The sequence below is a fragment of the Quercus suber genome, unplaced genomic scaffold (genome assembly GCF_002906115.3).
Source record: "Quercus suber isolate HL8 unplaced genomic scaffold, Cork oak 2.0 scaffold_252, whole genome shotgun sequence".
NCBI classification, from domain to species: domain Eukaryota; kingdom Viridiplantae; phylum Streptophyta; class Magnoliopsida; order Fagales; family Fagaceae; genus Quercus; species Quercus suber.
Window position 1 is genome coordinate 230,708 of NW_027069708.1, and position 19,275 is coordinate 249,982.

At 37.1% G+C, this 19,275-nt stretch overlaps 1 protein-coding gene across 1 annotated transcript; it reads right to left on the reverse strand.

Annotated features, from left to right (window-relative positions):
* Positions 1-11,251: 11,251 nt before the first annotated feature.
* Positions 11,252-11,740, reverse strand: LOC111985744 (uncharacterized mitochondrial protein AtMg00810-like). The gene is made up of 2 exons (XM_024017395.1): positions 11,476-11,740; positions 11,252-11,334 (listed from the first exon to the last, which is right to left on the reverse strand). Exons 1-2 carry the CDS (start codon positions 11,738-11,740, stop codon positions 11,252-11,254), a joined length of 348 nt encoding a protein of 115 aa, XP_023873163.1.
* Positions 11,741-19,275: the final 7,535 nt, after the last annotated feature.

Here is a 19,275-nt window from a genome sequence, read left to right on the forward strand (position 1 = left end):
AAAGCATAAACTAAGAACCTTAAAAACCTACAGGTAATAGGTACAAACCACATAAAATAAACAAAACAAAGTTAAACTAAAACAGCAAATAAACAAAGTCCTTTTTGCTGAAATCTCCTCCTTTGATCCAGCTGATTCTCCCCCTATCATTATACTCCCTCTGCCAACATTATGTTCTCCTTTTTGTCATGGAATAGTTAGTCCTCATCATCTTCTAGCTTTCTTTGAATTTGATCTAATTGAGTTTGGATAGAGGTGAACTTCATATCCCATCTAATGTTGAGATGGTGCAAAATAGATGAAAGGCCGGACATCTTGGCGCTCAACTCATTGACAGATTTCACAATGTTGTCTAGTTTCTCATCAGATATGGATGAGCTAGAGTGTGAACTACTGTGAAAGGCTGAAGGCTTTGTTTTGATTCCCTTCCGACTATGACCAATGCTTGCATTGTATGTACGCATGTTGATTGGTGCCAGTTTTGTGCAGGGAGACTCATCTAGTGAAGGATGAATACCTTTAAGCTTGAGTATCCTAGTGATGAGGCAGCAAAATGAAATGCATATCCGTGATTCAGTTCGAAGAACCATTTTACACAAGACATGAAAGATGTGTGTTAGGACATATGTGTTTTCACTTGCTAAGAACATATGTCACTTATTTATGTAAATTGGCTAAATCCTTTGACAAAACGCACTCTACTTGTAATTGGATAGTTCTAGGTGTTTTTCATACTTCAAGAAATAAGGTTTCAAGATCAAGTGTTGAAGTCATCAAGTCTGTCCAAGAAAAAGTAAGTTGAAGTGCAATTTCATTAAAGCTCGACACCTTCTCGATAGCTACCTCGACACCTGCTATCTGTCGAGATTTAAAATTTCAGATTTTCTTGGGATCCGTGAATATGTTTTTGGGTCTTCTTTTCTCCAAACCCTAAGCATATAAAAGGATTTTTTTTAAGAGCCGTCAAGTGTGACACAAGTTGAGAAATCATTGAGCAATCTCTGTTCAAGCAAATTGTGATCAAAGACAAAGTTCTTGACCTAGTTCATCTTCTCTGAAGAAGTTGCTGTGTATTTGCATCATAGGGTTTTGTGACTAAGCATCTTCTTGATCTTCACCATGTAGGATGAACTGAAGAACTTTGCAGCCAACCTCTCTTCCTTAAGTTGGTGTTTTGAAGTCGCGTACTAGGATCCGCGCATTGGTTAGTCACGTACTTGGGAGCCGTGCATCAAAGGTGGGAACTGTCACTACAGATCAAGTCCAATTGGGTATTGGGGTAAGGGTTCAACTGTAGGTTGGTAAGGTACTTGGAATTCCTTTACTTGTAACTGCTTGATTTGATAATAGTGGAGTTTTGGGAGTGGTGACCTAAAAATCACCTGGTGGGGTTTTTGCCGCGAGATTTTTCCCCATTCGTAAACAAATCACTGTGTCATTTAATTTCTGCTGCATATTTAGTTTTTGGTGATTTGTTTGTGCTTCCATGCAATTGCATGATAAATTGATTAATTAATAACTTGGCTAATTAATTAATTGGTTTAATCACAAGGGGTCATTCAGTTTGTAGTCTATCAAGTGGTATCAGAGCAGGTACACTCTGATTAGGTTTAATCTTTGTTGTGTTGATCCATTGACCCCTGTTTGTCATGGATAGAGGATAGTCATTAATTATACCTCCTTTATTTGATGGCACTAACTATGCATACTGGAAAGTACGCATGAGAGTTTTCTTGCAGTCTTTAGATGAGAAGGTGTGGCAAGCTGTAGAGATTGGCTAGACTAAGCCAAAAGAAGAACCGGCCATTTGGGATGACGCAAAGATCAAGGTGGCTAACTTCAATAGCAGAGCATTAAATGCCCTATTTAGCGCAGTCACCAATGAGGAGTTCAAGAAGATATCCTCAACTGAAATTGCTAAGGAGGCTTGGACCATCCTCCAGACAACCTATGAAGGAACAAAGGCTGCCAAAGATTCAAAACTTTAGAGGCTCACTATAAGTTTTGAAGAAATTAAGATGGAGGAGGATGAGTCGTTTGATGAGTTCTATACCAAGCTAAAGGACATAGTGAACTCAGCCTTTAATCTTGGGGAAACCATCCCTGAACCCAAGGTTGTAAGGAAGGTTCTCAGATCTCTACTTAAGAGATTCCATGCCAAGATTACGGCAATAGAAGAATCAAAGGATATTGACAAAATTCCTTTGACTGAGCTGGTTGGAAACTTGCAGATCTACGAGCTAGGACTATCTAGGATTGGCAAAACAGGTAAAGTTAAGAGCATGGCCTTGAAGGCAAAGAGCAGTGATACAGATGAGTCTTCTGATGATGAAGATTCTAAAATGAAGTCTTACATTACAAGGCAGTTTAAGAAATTTATGAAGAATGCCAATGGGAGGAACTTCGACAAAGACCACAGACAATCCAGTTCTTCTCAGTTTAAGAGCCAAGACAAAGGGAAGAAGGACACTAAGGATGGCGATCAGTACACTGTTCTAGTTGGACCAAAGTGCTTCGGATGTCATGGATTCGGTCACATGAAGCATGCATGCCCAACATATCTCAAGAGCATTAGGAAGAGTAAAACACTTGCTGCAACCTTGAGTGACACTGAGCCCAAAGATGATTCCGACAATGAGGATGACGGAATCTTAAATGCCTTCACTGCCACAGTCAATCCTACGGAAGGGATTGTTGAAGAAGTGGATGAAGAAGAAGAACTGGTGGAGTCCAAATTTGAGAAAATGGATGATCAAGATGATATCCACTTAGCCTATAAAAATCTTTACAAGCTCTCTAAGAAGCATGAGAAATTGTATAGGCTGGCCACCAAGAAGCTCAGTGATGTGGAACTTGATCGTGAAGAGTTGTCCACAAAGTTTGATGAGGCGAATCAAACTATTGGAGCACTGAGATTTGAGAACAACTTTTTGGTTGAGAATACCAAGAAGCTTGAAGCTGAGCTGTTTCAAGTTAGAACTCAATTGGAGAGGACTTCAAGTGCAAAGCTTGATGAAATGTTGAGTAATCAGAAAATTGCTTCGGATCAAACAAGCTTAGGGTTTGATCTTTCTTTCTCTAATACTGCTTCCACTAGTAATACTATTTTTGTTTCTCCTGCTAATAACACTGAAATTGAAAACACTGATGTTAAAACTGAATTAGCTAGTGAGAACTTAGACAAGGGTAAATCTATCTTAGGAGCACCCCCTAATTAAGATAAGAAAGATACTAAAAACCCTAGGACTAAGAAGGCTAACTCTCAAAAGCCTAAACAAAAGAAGCAGCATCTCTGTCATCATTGTGGAGCTGCCGGTCATACTCGACCTAATTGCTATAAGTGGCAAGCCACTCAACAGAGCAACGGCATGATAGCATCTGGAAGCCAAAATCAGCTTCAATTCTCTCTTGTTTCTCTTGGAGATCTTCTGAAATCCCTCATGTTCCTTTTGACCTTGAATGGTTTCAATTCTGCCCCCTCACTGTTTGTTTAAGGGTTCAATCAAAGGAAAGGTTCTTTCAAGGTGTGGAAGAAAAAGGACTTTAAGTGATTTCATCACTTTCTTTTCCCTTTCTTGCTTTTCTTGTTTGTTGCATTGCTTGTGTGTTTTGCATTTTTGTTGAGTCAGTCTAGTTTTATGCTTTCTTTTGTTTAACATGTTTTTGTGTGTTAACTTTCAGTTTTGTTTACTTTTGTTTTTAAAATAAAAATAAAAAAAAATTGAAAAATCAGAAAAATACAAAAACAGTGTGTGTTTTGTGTACTTTGGTAGTTGTGTACCTTAGATGGCCATTGAAACAAAGTTTCTAAACTTTGTATCTTTTGTAGCTTAGATGAGCATCTCTATGCACAACTAAGCAAGTGAGATTTGTGGTTCTTATTTGTGATGAGTAAGATTAAGTTATCTCTTAAAACTTAACACTCATATCACTCTTTTTGACGGGTAGGACTAGAAAATTCTAAGAGAAAGGCATAAATAACCATCTCACTACTGTTACTCGCCAATCATAAATGACACCTGTATGCTTCGGCATAACAAAAGTGCAGTGTTATAAACACCTGTATGATTCAACATAGCAAAAGTACAGTGTTATAGACACCTGTATGCTTCGACATAGCAAGAGTGCAGTATCAAAGACATTCGTATGCTTCGGCATAGCAAAAGTGCGATGTCAAATGCTTAACATCTTGGGTATTTCTTTTCTCTTTTTTTATATGCCCATGTATGATATGTTAAAATAAAAGAAAATATGCAAAGAAAATAAAAAGAAAAAAGATAAAAAAAATGCTTTAAATATGGTTGCAAGCGTGTATTCTAAGAGATGTGGGAGTTATAGGATGTACCTCGAAGGTGATAGTCCTCATCAAACAGTTATGATTGTGTGTGAGTTAAAGTTATTTTCTCATATCTCAGATCATCATAACATGTATACACATACAATCTTGCGATGTTTTTCACACATAACACGCAATATTCTTTGCTACTTTTGATACATGTGCAGGTACAATGTGATTTGGCCATCACAAAGGTTTTACATGTGCTAATGTATGCTCACTAAACTGTCTTAACTTGTTTTTGAAAAATAAAATTGGTTAGACGTGTTTAGTGTGTGTGTGTGTGTGTTTTTGAGGATCCATGTGCTTAAATTTTTGTTGAGAGATGATCTTGAGAGCTTTATATGTTGAGTGGATCTTTGGTTGAGGTGTATGATGGATTGCATTTATTTCTATGTTTTTCTCTTCTTGAAAAACTGCTTTTCAACCTGGCTCGACACCTCCTCAACACCTCCTCGATACCTGGTTATTTGTCGAGCATCTCAAGCCTTTTTCTTATTGCAATCTCGACACCTCTTCGACACCTGATGGATCGATCGAGAAAGTTCCTGTCTCCTCGATACCTTCTCAATATCTGGTCGATCGATCGAGCTTTTGTTCTTTGAAATTGGTCTTGTACCTCGACACCTCTCGATACCTCCATTTGTCAACGGCCAAATTCTCGACACCTTTCTCGACAGCTTCAACGATACCTCTTGACACCTCAGTTGTCGAGAATTACTGAGGTGTTTATAAAAGGATCTGTCACGATTTTTCACTTATTTCCTTGATCTCTCTCGATCTGTCCGAAGGCTTTTCATCTCACAACCACTTTTCTCTTACTCAAATCTTCAAATCCTCTTCATTTTCGGTCTTCCCTTGGTTTCTATCACTTGGTAAGTTCATTTTTCCCTTCCTTTTTCATGCATTGCATGTTTTGAAACCTAGTTTTTGGGATTTTTGAAAATTTTTGGGGTTTTTCAAAATTGATGAGTTTTTCTTAAAATTTTGGGTTGAGTTTTCATTTAAATGCTTTCAAAATGTCATACATTGCATTCCATGTGCATTAGAATGATATTTACATGCATTTAGATGTGTGCTCTATGCTGTGTGCTGGTAGGATTAGATTGGGCTAAGCTTATGATGCCTTTTGATTTGCATGTCACATGCTCATGCATTCCTATGCATACTTTATTTTTGTTCAACATATTTGATCTACTTATACTGTGTTGGGACTTTTCTGATTGTCTCCCTCTCTATCTCGTTCTCCTTTTTTTTACGTTAGTAGTGTCTATGGCAGCCAAATGTGAATCCACTTCTGTTCGGAACCCTTTGCGTTCTGGAGCTTCCTCTTCTTCTGACTCTGCTCCTCTTAACCTTTGGTTCTGTGATGAAGATGCCCATAAGTCATTTACGGAGAACTTTTCTCGACGAGGTGTTCATTTGGAACGCCAAGTCATTCTGGCGGACTTCATCGACACTGACCTTCCCTCTGTCATTCACAGTAGGGGATGGAAGTCACTGTGTGACGTCCCGGTCACTTGTCCTCTCGTGCTGATTCAGGAGTTTTACTCCAATATGCACGGGATAAATCGTTCAGTACATTTCTTTTTCACTCACGTTCGAGGTACGCGCATCCCCGTCACACCGCAGCTAGTTGCGGATGTGCTTAGGGTTCCTAGGATAGAGTTTCCTAACTATCCTTCTTGTGAGCGTATGAGGATTATGTCTAAAGATGAGCTCATCTCTGCCTTTTGTCAGTGCCCTGCTGATTAGGGTGAGCATCAGTACACATCATGTAGGCCTTTTGCTAAAGGTCCTAGATTCCTAAACATGGTGATGACATTTGTACTCCATCCTCTCTCTCACTACAACTCTATCACAGAGCCTCGTGCTCGATTTTTGTTATCTCTTTTAGAGCATCTTACTATAGATTTTCCTTCTTACTTTATTCTGTCTATCATAGATGTTCATCTTGATTCGGCGTCCCATGATAAGCTCATCTTTCCTTCTGCTATCACGAGGATCTTACGCCATTTTTCTATTCCCTTTCCTGTGTCCGACCACTTCACACACATATGTACCATAGATGCCGCTACCGTAAAACGTAGTGAGGCGCAGTTTAGGTCGCGACAGACGGATTCCACTCCTCCCTCCTGTTCGGCTCCATCCAGATCAGCTCCGTCTACATCTGCTCCTTCTTCCTCTACGGGCGATGTATATCTAGGAGACATTATGGCGCAGCTACAGCACATGGACACTCGCCTTGATACACTCTCCACTGAGTTGTATCAAGTGAATGTTCGTGTTGGTCGTATTGTATGACGGCAGGCGACCATGGGTGGTTTTGCTCCAGAGGCTACTCCTTCACCACCTACTCCAGCAGCTTCAAATTCTGAGGATGAGGATGATGATGATGATGATGATGGAGATGCTAGCTCTACTGATGAGATGTCTACATGACACTCTATCTTTTGTCACTCATGACAAAAAGGGGGAGTAGTTTTGGGTTATGAGAATAGTTATCTTAGGGGGAGAGTTAGTATAGGACATTTTTGATAGGGGGAGTGTTGATAGTTTGAGGGATGTAGTGAGGTTTTGATGTATCTTTTCTTTTTTATTCTTTATAGATACATTGATCTTGTATATGAGGTCCTTTGACCATTTTTACATACATTGTACTTATTTTCTATATATGTGGATGTATGTTTCTTTCACCTCTCTCTTCATGTGTTGTTTCTTCTCTATCTTTATACACATGTTCTTTATACTTATATGCAATCTATTATTTCTGTTTCACACAAGATGCCTTGATGAGTTTTGTTTAAATTGTTTCAGAAATACAGGTTGTCAAAGTCTACTTGCCATAAACTCTCTTCTTACAAAGTTTTTCAAGAGTTTGTGTTAGGATAGATTTTATTGTATTCAACAAGTGAATATGAGTTTAGTGATTTATGACTTCTCTCATATGTTCATTTATTTGTTGTGGTTTTGTCACGGATTGCCAAAGGGGGAGATTGTTAGGACATATGTGTTTTCACTTGCTAAGAACATATGTCACTTATTTATGTAAATTGGCTAAATCCTTTGACAAAACGCACTCTACTTATAATTGGGTAGTTCTAGGTGTTTTTAATACTTCAAGAAACAAGGTTTTAAGATCAAGTGTTGAAGTCATCAAATCTGTCCAAGAAAAAGCAAGCTAAAGTCCAATTTCATTAAAACTCGACATCTTCTTGATAGCTACCTCAACACCTGCTATCTGTCGAGATTTAACATTTCAGATTTTCTGATCTGATTTTCTTGGGATCCGTAAATATGTTTTTGGGCCTTCTTTTCTCAAAACCCTAAACATATAAAAGGATTGTTTTAAGAGCCGTCAAGTGTGACACAAGTTGAGAAATTATTGAGCAATCTCTGTTCAAGCAAATTGTGATCAAAGACGAAGTTCTTGACCTAGTTCATCTTCTCTGAAGAAGTTGCTGTGTATTTGCACCATAGGGTTTTGTGACCAAGCATCTTCCTGATCTTCACCGTGTAGAATGAACTGAAGAACTTTGCAGCCAACCTCCCTTCCTTAAGTTGGTGTTTTGAAGTCACGTACTAGAATTCGCGCATTGGTTAGTCACGTACTTAGGAGCCGCGCATCAAAGGTGGGAACTGTCACTACAGATCAAGTCCAATTGGGTATTAGGGTAAGGGTTTAATTGTAGGTTGATAAGGTACTTGGGATTCTTTTACTTGTAACCGCTTGATTTGATAATAGTGGAGTTTCGGAAGTGGTGACTTGAAAATTACTCGGTGGGGTTTTTGCTGCGAGGTTTTTCCCCATTCGTAAACAAATCACCATGTCATTTAATTTTCACTGCATATTTAGTTTTTGGTTTTTTGTTTGTGCTTCCACGCAATTGCATGATAAATTGATTAATTAATAACTTGGCTAATTAATTAATTAGTTTAATCACAAGGGGTCATTCAGTTTTTGGCCTACCAATGTATGCATAAATGTCAATTTCAATATCAGAGATCAAATCGTGAAGAAACAGAGCACGACCAAGGTTCATGTACCTAGTGCTAGATAGTGGGTACAAGTTGTGGAAGATGATGATTGTAAGCACCCTCAATTTCGGAGGAAGAGAGGAAACACTAACTGAGTTCCCATTTGACGTGAATTCCAAGTATTTTCCAAGATCATCCCGGAGTAGGCCCTCTTCTAGACATAAATCATTGTAAACCAGTGATTGTTTAAACATCGGTCGATTAATGTGAAGAATCTCAGCGAGATATGCTAGAGAGACTGAGAAACTCTTTCGTCTAACCTAGCATTTGAGTTCTTCACCTTCAACAATTGCATTGGCATAAAACTCTTTGACCAAGTCCTCATATGCGTCATCAATATCAGAGAGAAGGTAATTCCAATCTTTGTGAGCAAACCATTGAGGAATGTCAGTGTCAAAAAGGGAAGGTTGATCAACGACCCTTTCGAGTAGCGGTGTAGCCCTTTTGAAAAAATTTTCATGATTCTGAAAGGCAGCATAGGATCTGAATTTGTTGGGATCGAACACTCCAGATGATGAGGGGGTCCTTTTTGTGCTAGGTGAGAGTTCATGAACATCAATAACATGTTCTTTCCCTTTGTTGTTTCCCCCTTTTACAGCTGCTCTCTTGAATGGAGACATTTTCGCCTTGTGTCATGTCTTATCAAAAGAGAAAACCAAACAAGGCACCAAACACTATTAGCATTTGGAAAGTACCAAAACATGGGAAATGAAGGAAACCTTAAAAAAATGGGATTTAGGTTCCAGACATGAAAATGAGTGTGTGTGTGCCACAAACATCACAATATGTACTCAAGAGAGAGAAGATCCATACAAAACCACCAACAAAACAAAGCAATTTCAAACATGAGATCAGAAACAAGATCAAACATAAGATATACAAATAATAGTAAACCAACCAGATCAAGAGGAATAAGTAGTAACATTGAACAATACTGTGAAAGAGATAGAGCCCTTACCTTTTCTTGAGGATCAAAACAGAAACGATGGACAACAATGGTGATGAATGTCCAAACACGATGAAAATGAGAGCAGTTCAAATGATGAAGATAATGAACAGTTACAAAAGATCGAGGGAAAACTGAAATGATTTTAAAAAAATCTTTACAATGCAAAACACGCGTTTTTTGCGATTGGATCAAGTCACCGGTAAGTTGCCAGGTAAGCCGCAAAACACATAGAAGTTAGGATTCCTAAAAAATATTCTAAGTGTTTTTCGCGACTGGAAGGTCTACCCGCAAGACAGTTGCCAGATGAGTCGCGAAAATCTCTGTGTAACCCTCGTGACTGGACCTTTCACCTGCGAACAAATCGCCACACTGAGCCGCAAAAATCATAAAAACTCAAATTTTGAAAAATTTTCTAAGTATTTTTCGCGATTGAGATCATGACTCGCCAGGGAGCTACGAAAATTCTTGGAGTGAGCTCGCGACTGGGACATGCGACTAGACTAACCTGCAACTGAGTCGCCAAAACAGGGCAACACTATTTTTGAAAATTTTGACATTTTTGTAAAAACAAAATACTTTCCAAAAATAAGATAAAATACTCAAAAAATCTTTTTGTGCTTGATCAACAAAGATTGAGCATGTGAAAACACATTTAAACAAGTACAATCACACAAATGAATATAGCATTCATTGAACACAGACTTGTGTGTTGTGTGTGAATATCAAAAATGAGATAGTCCTTAGTCTAATGTGAAGTTTCAATTATTAATTCAATTAAGGCATACACAACTAGTACTAGATAATGAGACCCATCTCAATTATAGAAATATGCATATATGACCTCCCACATAAACTTGAGAACATTTCTTTGAAACTTTTCATTTGGCTCCAAATACATTATATCATTTGATCATTTTGAATCAAAACATCTCATTTTGAGATCGATGCCTGAAATTTTTAATATTTCAATTTGATGAGTTAGCCTTTGGCTTTTTGGGTATCATACATTATATTTTGGCCACTTTCTCTTTTTTCTAGTCAAATACTAGTATGTGTAACAGGCTTTTGCAGCTCAATATCTCTTTTCATTTGAAGATTTACATTTGGTGAGCTCTTTAATTATAAGCAATAAAAATAAAAGTGGGAAGATATATAGGCATAAGTCTATGCATGTCTCAAGATCAACAAAACCATTCACTAATTATTCATGATAAGGTTGAAGATTTATTTACAACAATCACATAGATTTCAAGATATTTCCCACAAAGATATGAGTGCAAATGAGACAAGCTAAGCTTGTAGATGCACAAAGCCATTAGTACAAAGGTACAAGACAAAACATGCTTTGAGACAGCTCAACAAAGTTGATCAAACTTTTTGGATTTTCTACTTTTTATATGTTTTTGGATTTTTGACATAAAAGTAATAAAAGATTGATAAAAAACAATGTAAAAACATTAAAAATAAAAACAAGTATGCAATAAACCAATAAAGTAGTGTGTGCCATGCAAACAAGATGATACATTATAAAGAGGTATAGCATACAACACACATGAGATTCAAGGGATTGTACCAACACCAATGGTCTTACGGAGAGATTCAAACCGTGGACCATCGAGAGGTTTGGTGAAGATGTCTGCCTTTTGATTGTCTGTGTGTATGAATTCAAGACATACAACTTTTTCTTCCACCAAGTCCCTGATGAAATGATAGCGTATCTTTATGTGTTTCGACTTCGAATGTTGAACTGGATTCTTAGAGAGATTTATGGCATTGGTATTATCACAGAAGACACACATTGTATCTTGAGGAATCTCGTAATCATGAAGTAGCTTCTTCATCCAAAGGAGTTGTGTGCAGCAACGTCCAGTGGCTATGTATTTGGCTTCAGCTGTAGAGAGAGACATAGAATTTTGTTTCTTACTCATCTAAGAGACTAGATTGTTACCAAGGTAGAAGCAACCTCCTGAGGTACTCTTTCGAGCATCCACACTACCAGCCCAGTCTGCATCTGAATAACCAACAAGACAAGCATTTGAATCCTTGGAATACCACAATCCATAATTTGGAGTACCATTGATATATCGTATAATTCTTTTTACTGCAGTCATGTGAGATTATTTTGGAGCAGCTTGATATCTAGCACAAATACCAACACTAAATGCAATATCCGGTCTACTTGCAGTAAGACAGAGTAAACTCCCAATAATGCTTCTATACAAAGTAGGACTCACTTCCACCCTAGAAGAATCAGCATTCAGCTTTGTGGAAGAACTTATGGGAGTGGAGGCATGCTTTTTAGAGTCTAGTCCAAACTTCTTGACAATATTCCTAGCATACTTTTCTTGTGAAACAAATATGCTTTCCTTCTTTTGTTTGACTTGAAAGCCCAAGAAGAATGTAAGCTCCCCTACCATACTCATCTCAAATTATTTCTTCATCTCCTCAGAAAATTCTATAGCCCGATCATCGATTGTAGCTCAAAATACTATGTCATCAACATATACTTGAGCCACTAGAAGGTAATCTTTATCGTTCTTAACAAACAAAGTTTGATTAGCATAGCCTCTTTTGAATCCTCTTTCCAGGAGATAATGGGTAAGCCGATCATACAATGCTCTAGGTGTCTGTTTTAAGCCATAAAGGGCTTTCTTCAATCTCAACACATGATCGAGAAAGTGAGGATCCTCAAAGCCCTTGGGTTGTTCAACAAACACTTTTTCATTTAGATATCCATTTAGAAACGCACATTTTGCATCCATTTGGTAGAGATTGAAGTTCATGGAGCATGCGATGGACATAAGAATTTGAATAGACTCAAGTCTTGCCATAGGAGTGAAGGATTCATCAAAATCTACTCCTTCTACTTGAGTGTATCCTTGTGCCACCAACCGAGATTTATTCTTGATTATCTCCCCATCTTCATCTGTCTTGTTTTTTAATATCCATTTAGTGTCGATGACATGAACATTTTCAGGCATTGGAGCAAGTTCCCATACATCATTTCTCACAAATTGATTCAGCTCTTCATGCATTGATTCTACCCAATTTTCATCTTGAAGAGCTTCTTCTACCCTTTTTGGCTCAAATTGGGCAAGGTAGCAATGATATATTACATGATTGGCCAGGAGTATGTTCCCTTTTCTAAGATGAAGACCTTCATCTAAAGATCCAATGATGTTGCTATCAGGATGGTTCTTAATCACCCTTGAGGATGGCTTCTTTGATGTGGAGACTTCATCATTCCGGAAGATGGGAGGATGAACTTCTGAAGGAGTAAGAGGACTTGATGTTCTAGACATTGATCTCGTTTCCATTCTTGTGTTCAAGGGAGTTGATTCCTTTTCTGGTGTAGTTCCTTCAGCTTCTATATCAAGAGCTTCAGCCTCAACAATGGATTCTTTGGTGTGCTGTCCTTCCCCATCGTCAACCATTTCTACCTTGGTTATGGCATCATCAATTTTCACATTAATGGACTCCATTACCGTCTTAGTTCTCTTGTTGAAGACCCTATATGCTCGGCTAGTAGTAGAATACCCAAAAAAAAATTCCTTCATCACTTTTAGCATCAAATTTTCCAAGGTTCTCCCGATCATTTAGAATGCAACACTTGCTTCCAAACACTCGGAAGTACTTTACTTTTGGTTTCTTTCCATTCCAAATCTCATAAGCGGTCTTCTTTGTTCCCACTCGGAAGAATATTTTATTACCAATGTGGCATGAAGGGTTCACGGCTTCTTCCCAAAACTTTTGAGGAATTTGCTTGCTGAGTAACATCACTCTAGCTATTTCTTGAATCACTCGATTCTTCCTTTCAACCACCCTATTTTGCTGAGGAGTTTTGGGAGCTGAAAATTCCCTTTTGATTCCGTTCTTTTCACAAAACAACTCAAATCTTGCATTCTCAAACTCCTTGCCATGATCACTTCTTATCTTGACAATGGAAACACCTTTCTTGTTTTCTATCCTTTTGTAGAGAATTTCCAATTTTTCAGATGATTCTAATTTTTCTCTAAGAAATTCAACGTAAGTGTATCTTGAGAAATCATCAACAATGACCATAATGTACCTCTTTCCTCCTAGACTTTCTGTTCTTGTGGGCCCCATTAGATCAACATGGAGAAGCTTTAAACACCGTGAGGTAGCAATCACATTCACCTTATAATGACTTGCTTTTGTTTGTTTTCCCATTTGGCATGCTTCACAAATAGTTTTCTCCACCTTCCCAAACTTTGGAAGTCCCTCAACTGCTTTAAGTTTAGAAACTTTAGCTACTTGTTTGAAATTTGCATGCCCAAATCTGTGATGCCAAAATTTCAGCATGTTAACACGAGCACTTCTATATGAAATAGGTGCTGTAGGGACTACTCCATAGCAATTATTGGTGGTCCTATTTCCCTCCAAGACTTGAATCCCTTCTTCGTTAATGATTAAGCATCCTTTCTTGGAGAACTGAACAAGAAAATCCTCATCACATATTTGAGTGATGCTTAAGAGATTAGCCTTCAACCCTTTGATGTATAACACATCTTTCAATAACGGTAATCCCAGTATTTCAATAGTCCCTTTGCCGAGAACTTGAGCATGACTCCCATCACCAAACGTCACATAGTCACCAACTTTCTCTTTAAGAGTCTTAAAGAGTGATTTATCTCCTGTCATGTGACGAGAACAACCGCTATCAAGATACCATAAGTATGAGTTAAAAACCTTCAATGAGGTGTGCACAAATAGACACGCATGAGACAAGCATTCTTAACCATCAAACAGAAATTTACTTTCATTATCCATGCATCTGTTAGATTGAATCTTCTTTTTCATATTATCAATTTTTTCACACAATATTCTATTTCTTCTTTTGTACTTCTTAATCAAAGAGTTAGACTCATATAGACTATTGTATAAGATGTGATTCTTATTTTCAACATATTTCAGCATGTTAGCAAACATCCTCGCATGTTTCTTAGTTTTTAATAACTCTAAGAGTTCATTATTAGGACACCCCTCAAACATACTTATAGAGTCATAATCACAAACATTTAAACCACAATTCAGCATGGCCTTTTCCATATCAACATTCATATCCAAAGGGGTCTAGGATTGCACTTAGGTATTTAAACCACAACAAGTGCACCTGCTCTGATATCAATTGAAAGTTCAAATAGCGTTAAAAACACTATGAACTTTTAGACCCCCAATTACAAAAAAAAAAAAAACCAATTCAAGTTTATTATCAAACAATTAATGTGCAGAACATGAATATAAGCCAAACACAGAATTGATAAACAATCTAAGCCAATTATAATCACATGCACAACTGAAAATAAAGGACAAAGATAAAGGGAAGAGAGATGCAAACACAAGGATAACACACGATGTGTTATCGAAGAGGAAACCGAAGCCCTCGATGTAAAACCTCTCCGCCGCCCTCCAAGTGGTCAATAATCCACTAGAAAATGTAGTTAGGATATATGAACAACAATAGACCCTCCAAGCCTAATCTACCCAGGTACTTAAGCCCTCCAAGCTTTTTGCTCCAACGAGGTTACGCCGAACCTTTTTCTTTTCTAACTTACTGGATTCCACTATAAACCATAGCATCAACCAATAGCCATTGGTCCCTTTTAAACTGCTTCCTTTAGCACCAAAAGAACCTTCTTATAGACATGGGTATGGTGAGACAAGGATTTGGTCAAAACCTCTCAAGGATGTATCAATGGAGAGGAAGAGAGTAGAGGAATTTGAAGAGTCTCTTAGGTGAAGATTGTGGATGAGGCAATCTTGTTTTCTCTAGGGTTTCTCTCTCAAAATTCTCTCTGGAAGCTCTCTACATTTTGTAGGAATGAGGGGTATTTATACTAGGGTGAGAATGGAATGTGAGTTTTTTTCCAAACAGGGTGTTCTGGCGACTTGACCTCGTGACTGGGTTGAGTCGCGAGTTCAAGCCACGAGCTAACGGCCTGGCCAGCTTGGGACTTTTGTCCTGTAGTGTAACAGCTCTCTTAGGTGAAGATTGTGGATGAGGCAATCTTGTTTTCTCTAGGGTTTCTCTCTCAAAATTCTCTCTGAAAGCTCTCTACATTTTGTGGGAATAAGGGGTATTCATATTAGGATGAGAATGGAATGTGAAATGTTAGTTTTTCCCAAACAGGGTGTTCTGGCGACTTGACCTTGCGACTGGGTTGAGTCACGAGTTTAAGCCACGAGCTAATAGCCTGGCCAGCTTGGGACTTTTGTCCTGTATTGCAACAGCTGGCGTTACTCTTTAGCTTCTGGCATGCTTGGCACGTGTGCAACTTTTGGTGACTTGCAAGCCGCGAGACACCAGTGAGATCTAGTCGTGAGTCCCTGTTTCTTTGCACAATCTTGAGCATTTCTTTACACTCTCTCACTCACTACCCTTACAAGATTCCCACCCAAATATAGGGTTATTAAATGCTAAAATACAAGCAAATTTGGCACAAAATAAAGCCAACAAGATGGTTGATTAAATTCAAACTTACAGACCGTTTTCAAGGTTAGGCTACTCCAACTCATTTTCTACAAAAAGAAAAATCAAATGCATTATGTACATCAGAAGGGGAAAAAATCCACAAAGAAAAATTTCTCAAAAATCCATATCATCAAGTCAAAAGCTCTACATTTTTTTAGCAAATACACTGACAAACTTCAAGTGGTCGATATACTTAGTCATGAAACTGAACTAACATAAGAACAAAAGCATTATCTTCTATTAAACATACCTTTTGTTTGAAAAACTGAACCAACATAAGAACAAAAGCAATATCTTCTATCAAACATACCTTCTATTTTAAAGGGAATTAGGTAAGAAGCTAAGCAAAATCCCAAACACTTTTGTGCAAAAAGAACATGAGTTCAAATGCTTGTTCCTAAATGCACATTGCATTAAGTCTGAGCCTTGAGGTCCAATAAAAGTTTTTAAAATTATAGTATTTATTGAAACTTACAAAATGAAAAGGCCATTTAATAATAAAAATTTAGATGACCCATATTTTTGCTTTTATATGCAATAAGCCAAATGTTCAATGTTTCAAACCCCCTTCACATAAGCATTTTGACCTATCAACTCAAAAGCCCATTTAATAATGTGATGCATACAAACATTACGAGATCAATTGAAATCATATAAAGTAAACTGAAATGGATATTTGATTTAATATTATGCTTACCAAAAAAGAAAAGTAGTTCAAGAGCTAATTCTAAGAATAGGTAATATGTTAATTAAAAAGTCAAGCACTAGCTAACTATGATACATTGGGCATATGGTGCAATGTAGAAATTTGATGCCAAGCTGCAAAAAATGTTATGATACAAATTTAGTTGACAATTCTACAAAATACTACTGATACACAAGTACTATTGAGGACAGAAATTTCTGCAAGGTAAGTAAAACTTAAAAGGAATTGTTACTGCACAGAATTCAAGTGGTTCAGCTAGGAATTGGACAGAAATTCAAAGAAGCACCTTTTGCATCAAATCAACTATATTTTGTCAATGAAAGCAAAGGTTTAACTCAGCCTACAAGCTATAATGATAAAAGGAAATGAGATTTTGAGGATGAAAGATTTGTCATGATAATGAGCAGCAAGAGTTTGAAATTAGGCAAAGTAGAGGCAAACTTAATCATTCCATGGCAGAGCATTCTAACAAATTTTAATCCTGAAGCTCAAACCAACAACTAATAAAACCACACAAAAAAGAAACCAAATTCAGCACCATTAAATATATACATATATATGTATATATAGATAGATAGATAGTAGTATCATAGTTTTTTTTTTTTTTTTCTTCTAGCAACCAAACAACATTTTTAGAAAAAAAATCATAGAGAGGGAAAACTTACTTCTCCAATTTCTGCGCCGAAGGAGCAATCCGGCGATGCTGGAGTAGTGTGAGACTTGGCTTGCGCAATAATGGTGGCTTGGCACAAGGGGTCATTGTATGGTTAACCACAGTTTTGTTTGTTGAGTTAGGTTTTTGTATTTTAATTGAGGTGGCACTTTTTAGACCATTGATTTATTTCAAAGAGATCCTGTCCATGAAATGGACACTCTCCATTTCAAAGAGAAATGGAGGGGATCCAGATCCGCCTCCTCTGGGCTTGGGAAGGAGAGAGAAAAATTGAAAATCTTAAAAAAATCATATTCACTCCAGTGAGTTCAGATGATGATAAATAAACCTCCCTTTGGCACCTTGATGGACAAAAGGAGCATTTTGCCATTTTTGGAGATCGGATTCAAATTTTGATGGACCAATATAAAAAATTTCAAACTTAAAGGAGCAAGATGGAAAAAAAATCTAGTTTGGTTGCTAAGTTGTGGGCTGTTAGGTATGGAATTGGTCTTTCCATTTCAGTTAATTTGCAGGCAGTAGAAATTGAGCTAGATGCTAAGATTATTGTTGATCTTCTTAAAGACCATAATCTTGCTAATAATTCTAATGCTACTATTGGAATTAGTCTTTCCATTTCCCTTAATTTGCATGCAGTAGAAATTGAGCTAGATGTTAATATTATTGTTGATTTTCTTAAAGACCCTAATCTTGCTAACAATTCTAATGCTTTTATTGTGATTGATTGCTGGGAAATTCTAAGGAGAATTCCTCAAGTTAGGATATCCCACTACTATACAAAGGCTAACAAGTGTGTTGATCCACTTGCCTAGCGGATTGTCCATTGAGCTCAGGATTTTGTTTTGTTTTATGACCCTCATTCTAATGTGTATTTGTTACTTTAAATTTGCACCATGTTGGTAAAGTGTATGAACGTTTGGTTCCATTTGATAGGGGTTAGCTATCCTTCTTAATAATATTATCCTTTTAAAAAAAAAATTACATAATTAATTAATATCATTTAGGCTTAAAAATATTGTTGGTCTTCAAAATTTAAAATACTAGCGAATTTAGTTCCTAAACTTTGTTAGTATATATTATGGTCTAGTCCAATGGACTTAGGCCTAATGTTTATTACTTGTGCTATAAATTACTTGCCCTACGCTCCTTTTACTTGAGCTACACACATATATGCTTATATTAAAAGGTAGTCCTTGACACAATTCTTGACACAAAAATATTAATAAATTGTTCTCTCTCTCTCTCTCTCTCTCTCTCTTAATTAACAAAGTTTAAAGTGATCGCACAAGCTATTATTTAGAGTTTGTTAGGGACTAAGATTGATCACTTTAAATTATTTAGGGACTAAAAGCAATTATTTTAAGTTTGTTAAGAATTAAAAGTAATAATTTTAAATTTTAGGAACTAAAATTGCTAAACTTTAGAGATCAACAATATGTTTTAACCAAAATTTTTATCAAATTATTGAATTTTTAATCTTTGGAAAATGATGGAGAAGAATTATCTAACAAACGAGGATTTCAATTTTTTTTTGAGAATTAAGTCACATATTTTATTGACTCATGTTGTTGTAGGTACATGACTAGTTTAAAGGGAAGATGCAAGCTAATGAAAAGGTTAAATAAATTTAAAAACACAAACACACACACACACTCACCTATTTCACATCAAAGTGGATTGAACGGTTTTTAGACCCCTTAAACACACAGATTGCGTAGCCTAGATTAATTAGCCAAGTTGTTACTTAGTCAAATTAAGCAATTCTAGGTTAAAACAATCCAAACAATCATATCAAGAATATAAAGCAGCGGAAAATAAATAACACAAGATATGATCACCCAGGAAACCACACGGTAAAAACCTGGGGAGGATTTGACCCACCGATCCTCAAGGCTAACCTGAATTCACTATGAAAGAATTGAAGTTCGTACAAAAGGACTACAAGCTCCCCGCTCGACTTCCTAATGCTACCCACCAGTAGAACTTCCTGACACGACCACGCGCAGGCTCCGAATCCACGGACTACTTCTTTCTTGAATTCTTCAATCAGCTACAAGCTCCCCGCTTGCTTTTCTTTTAA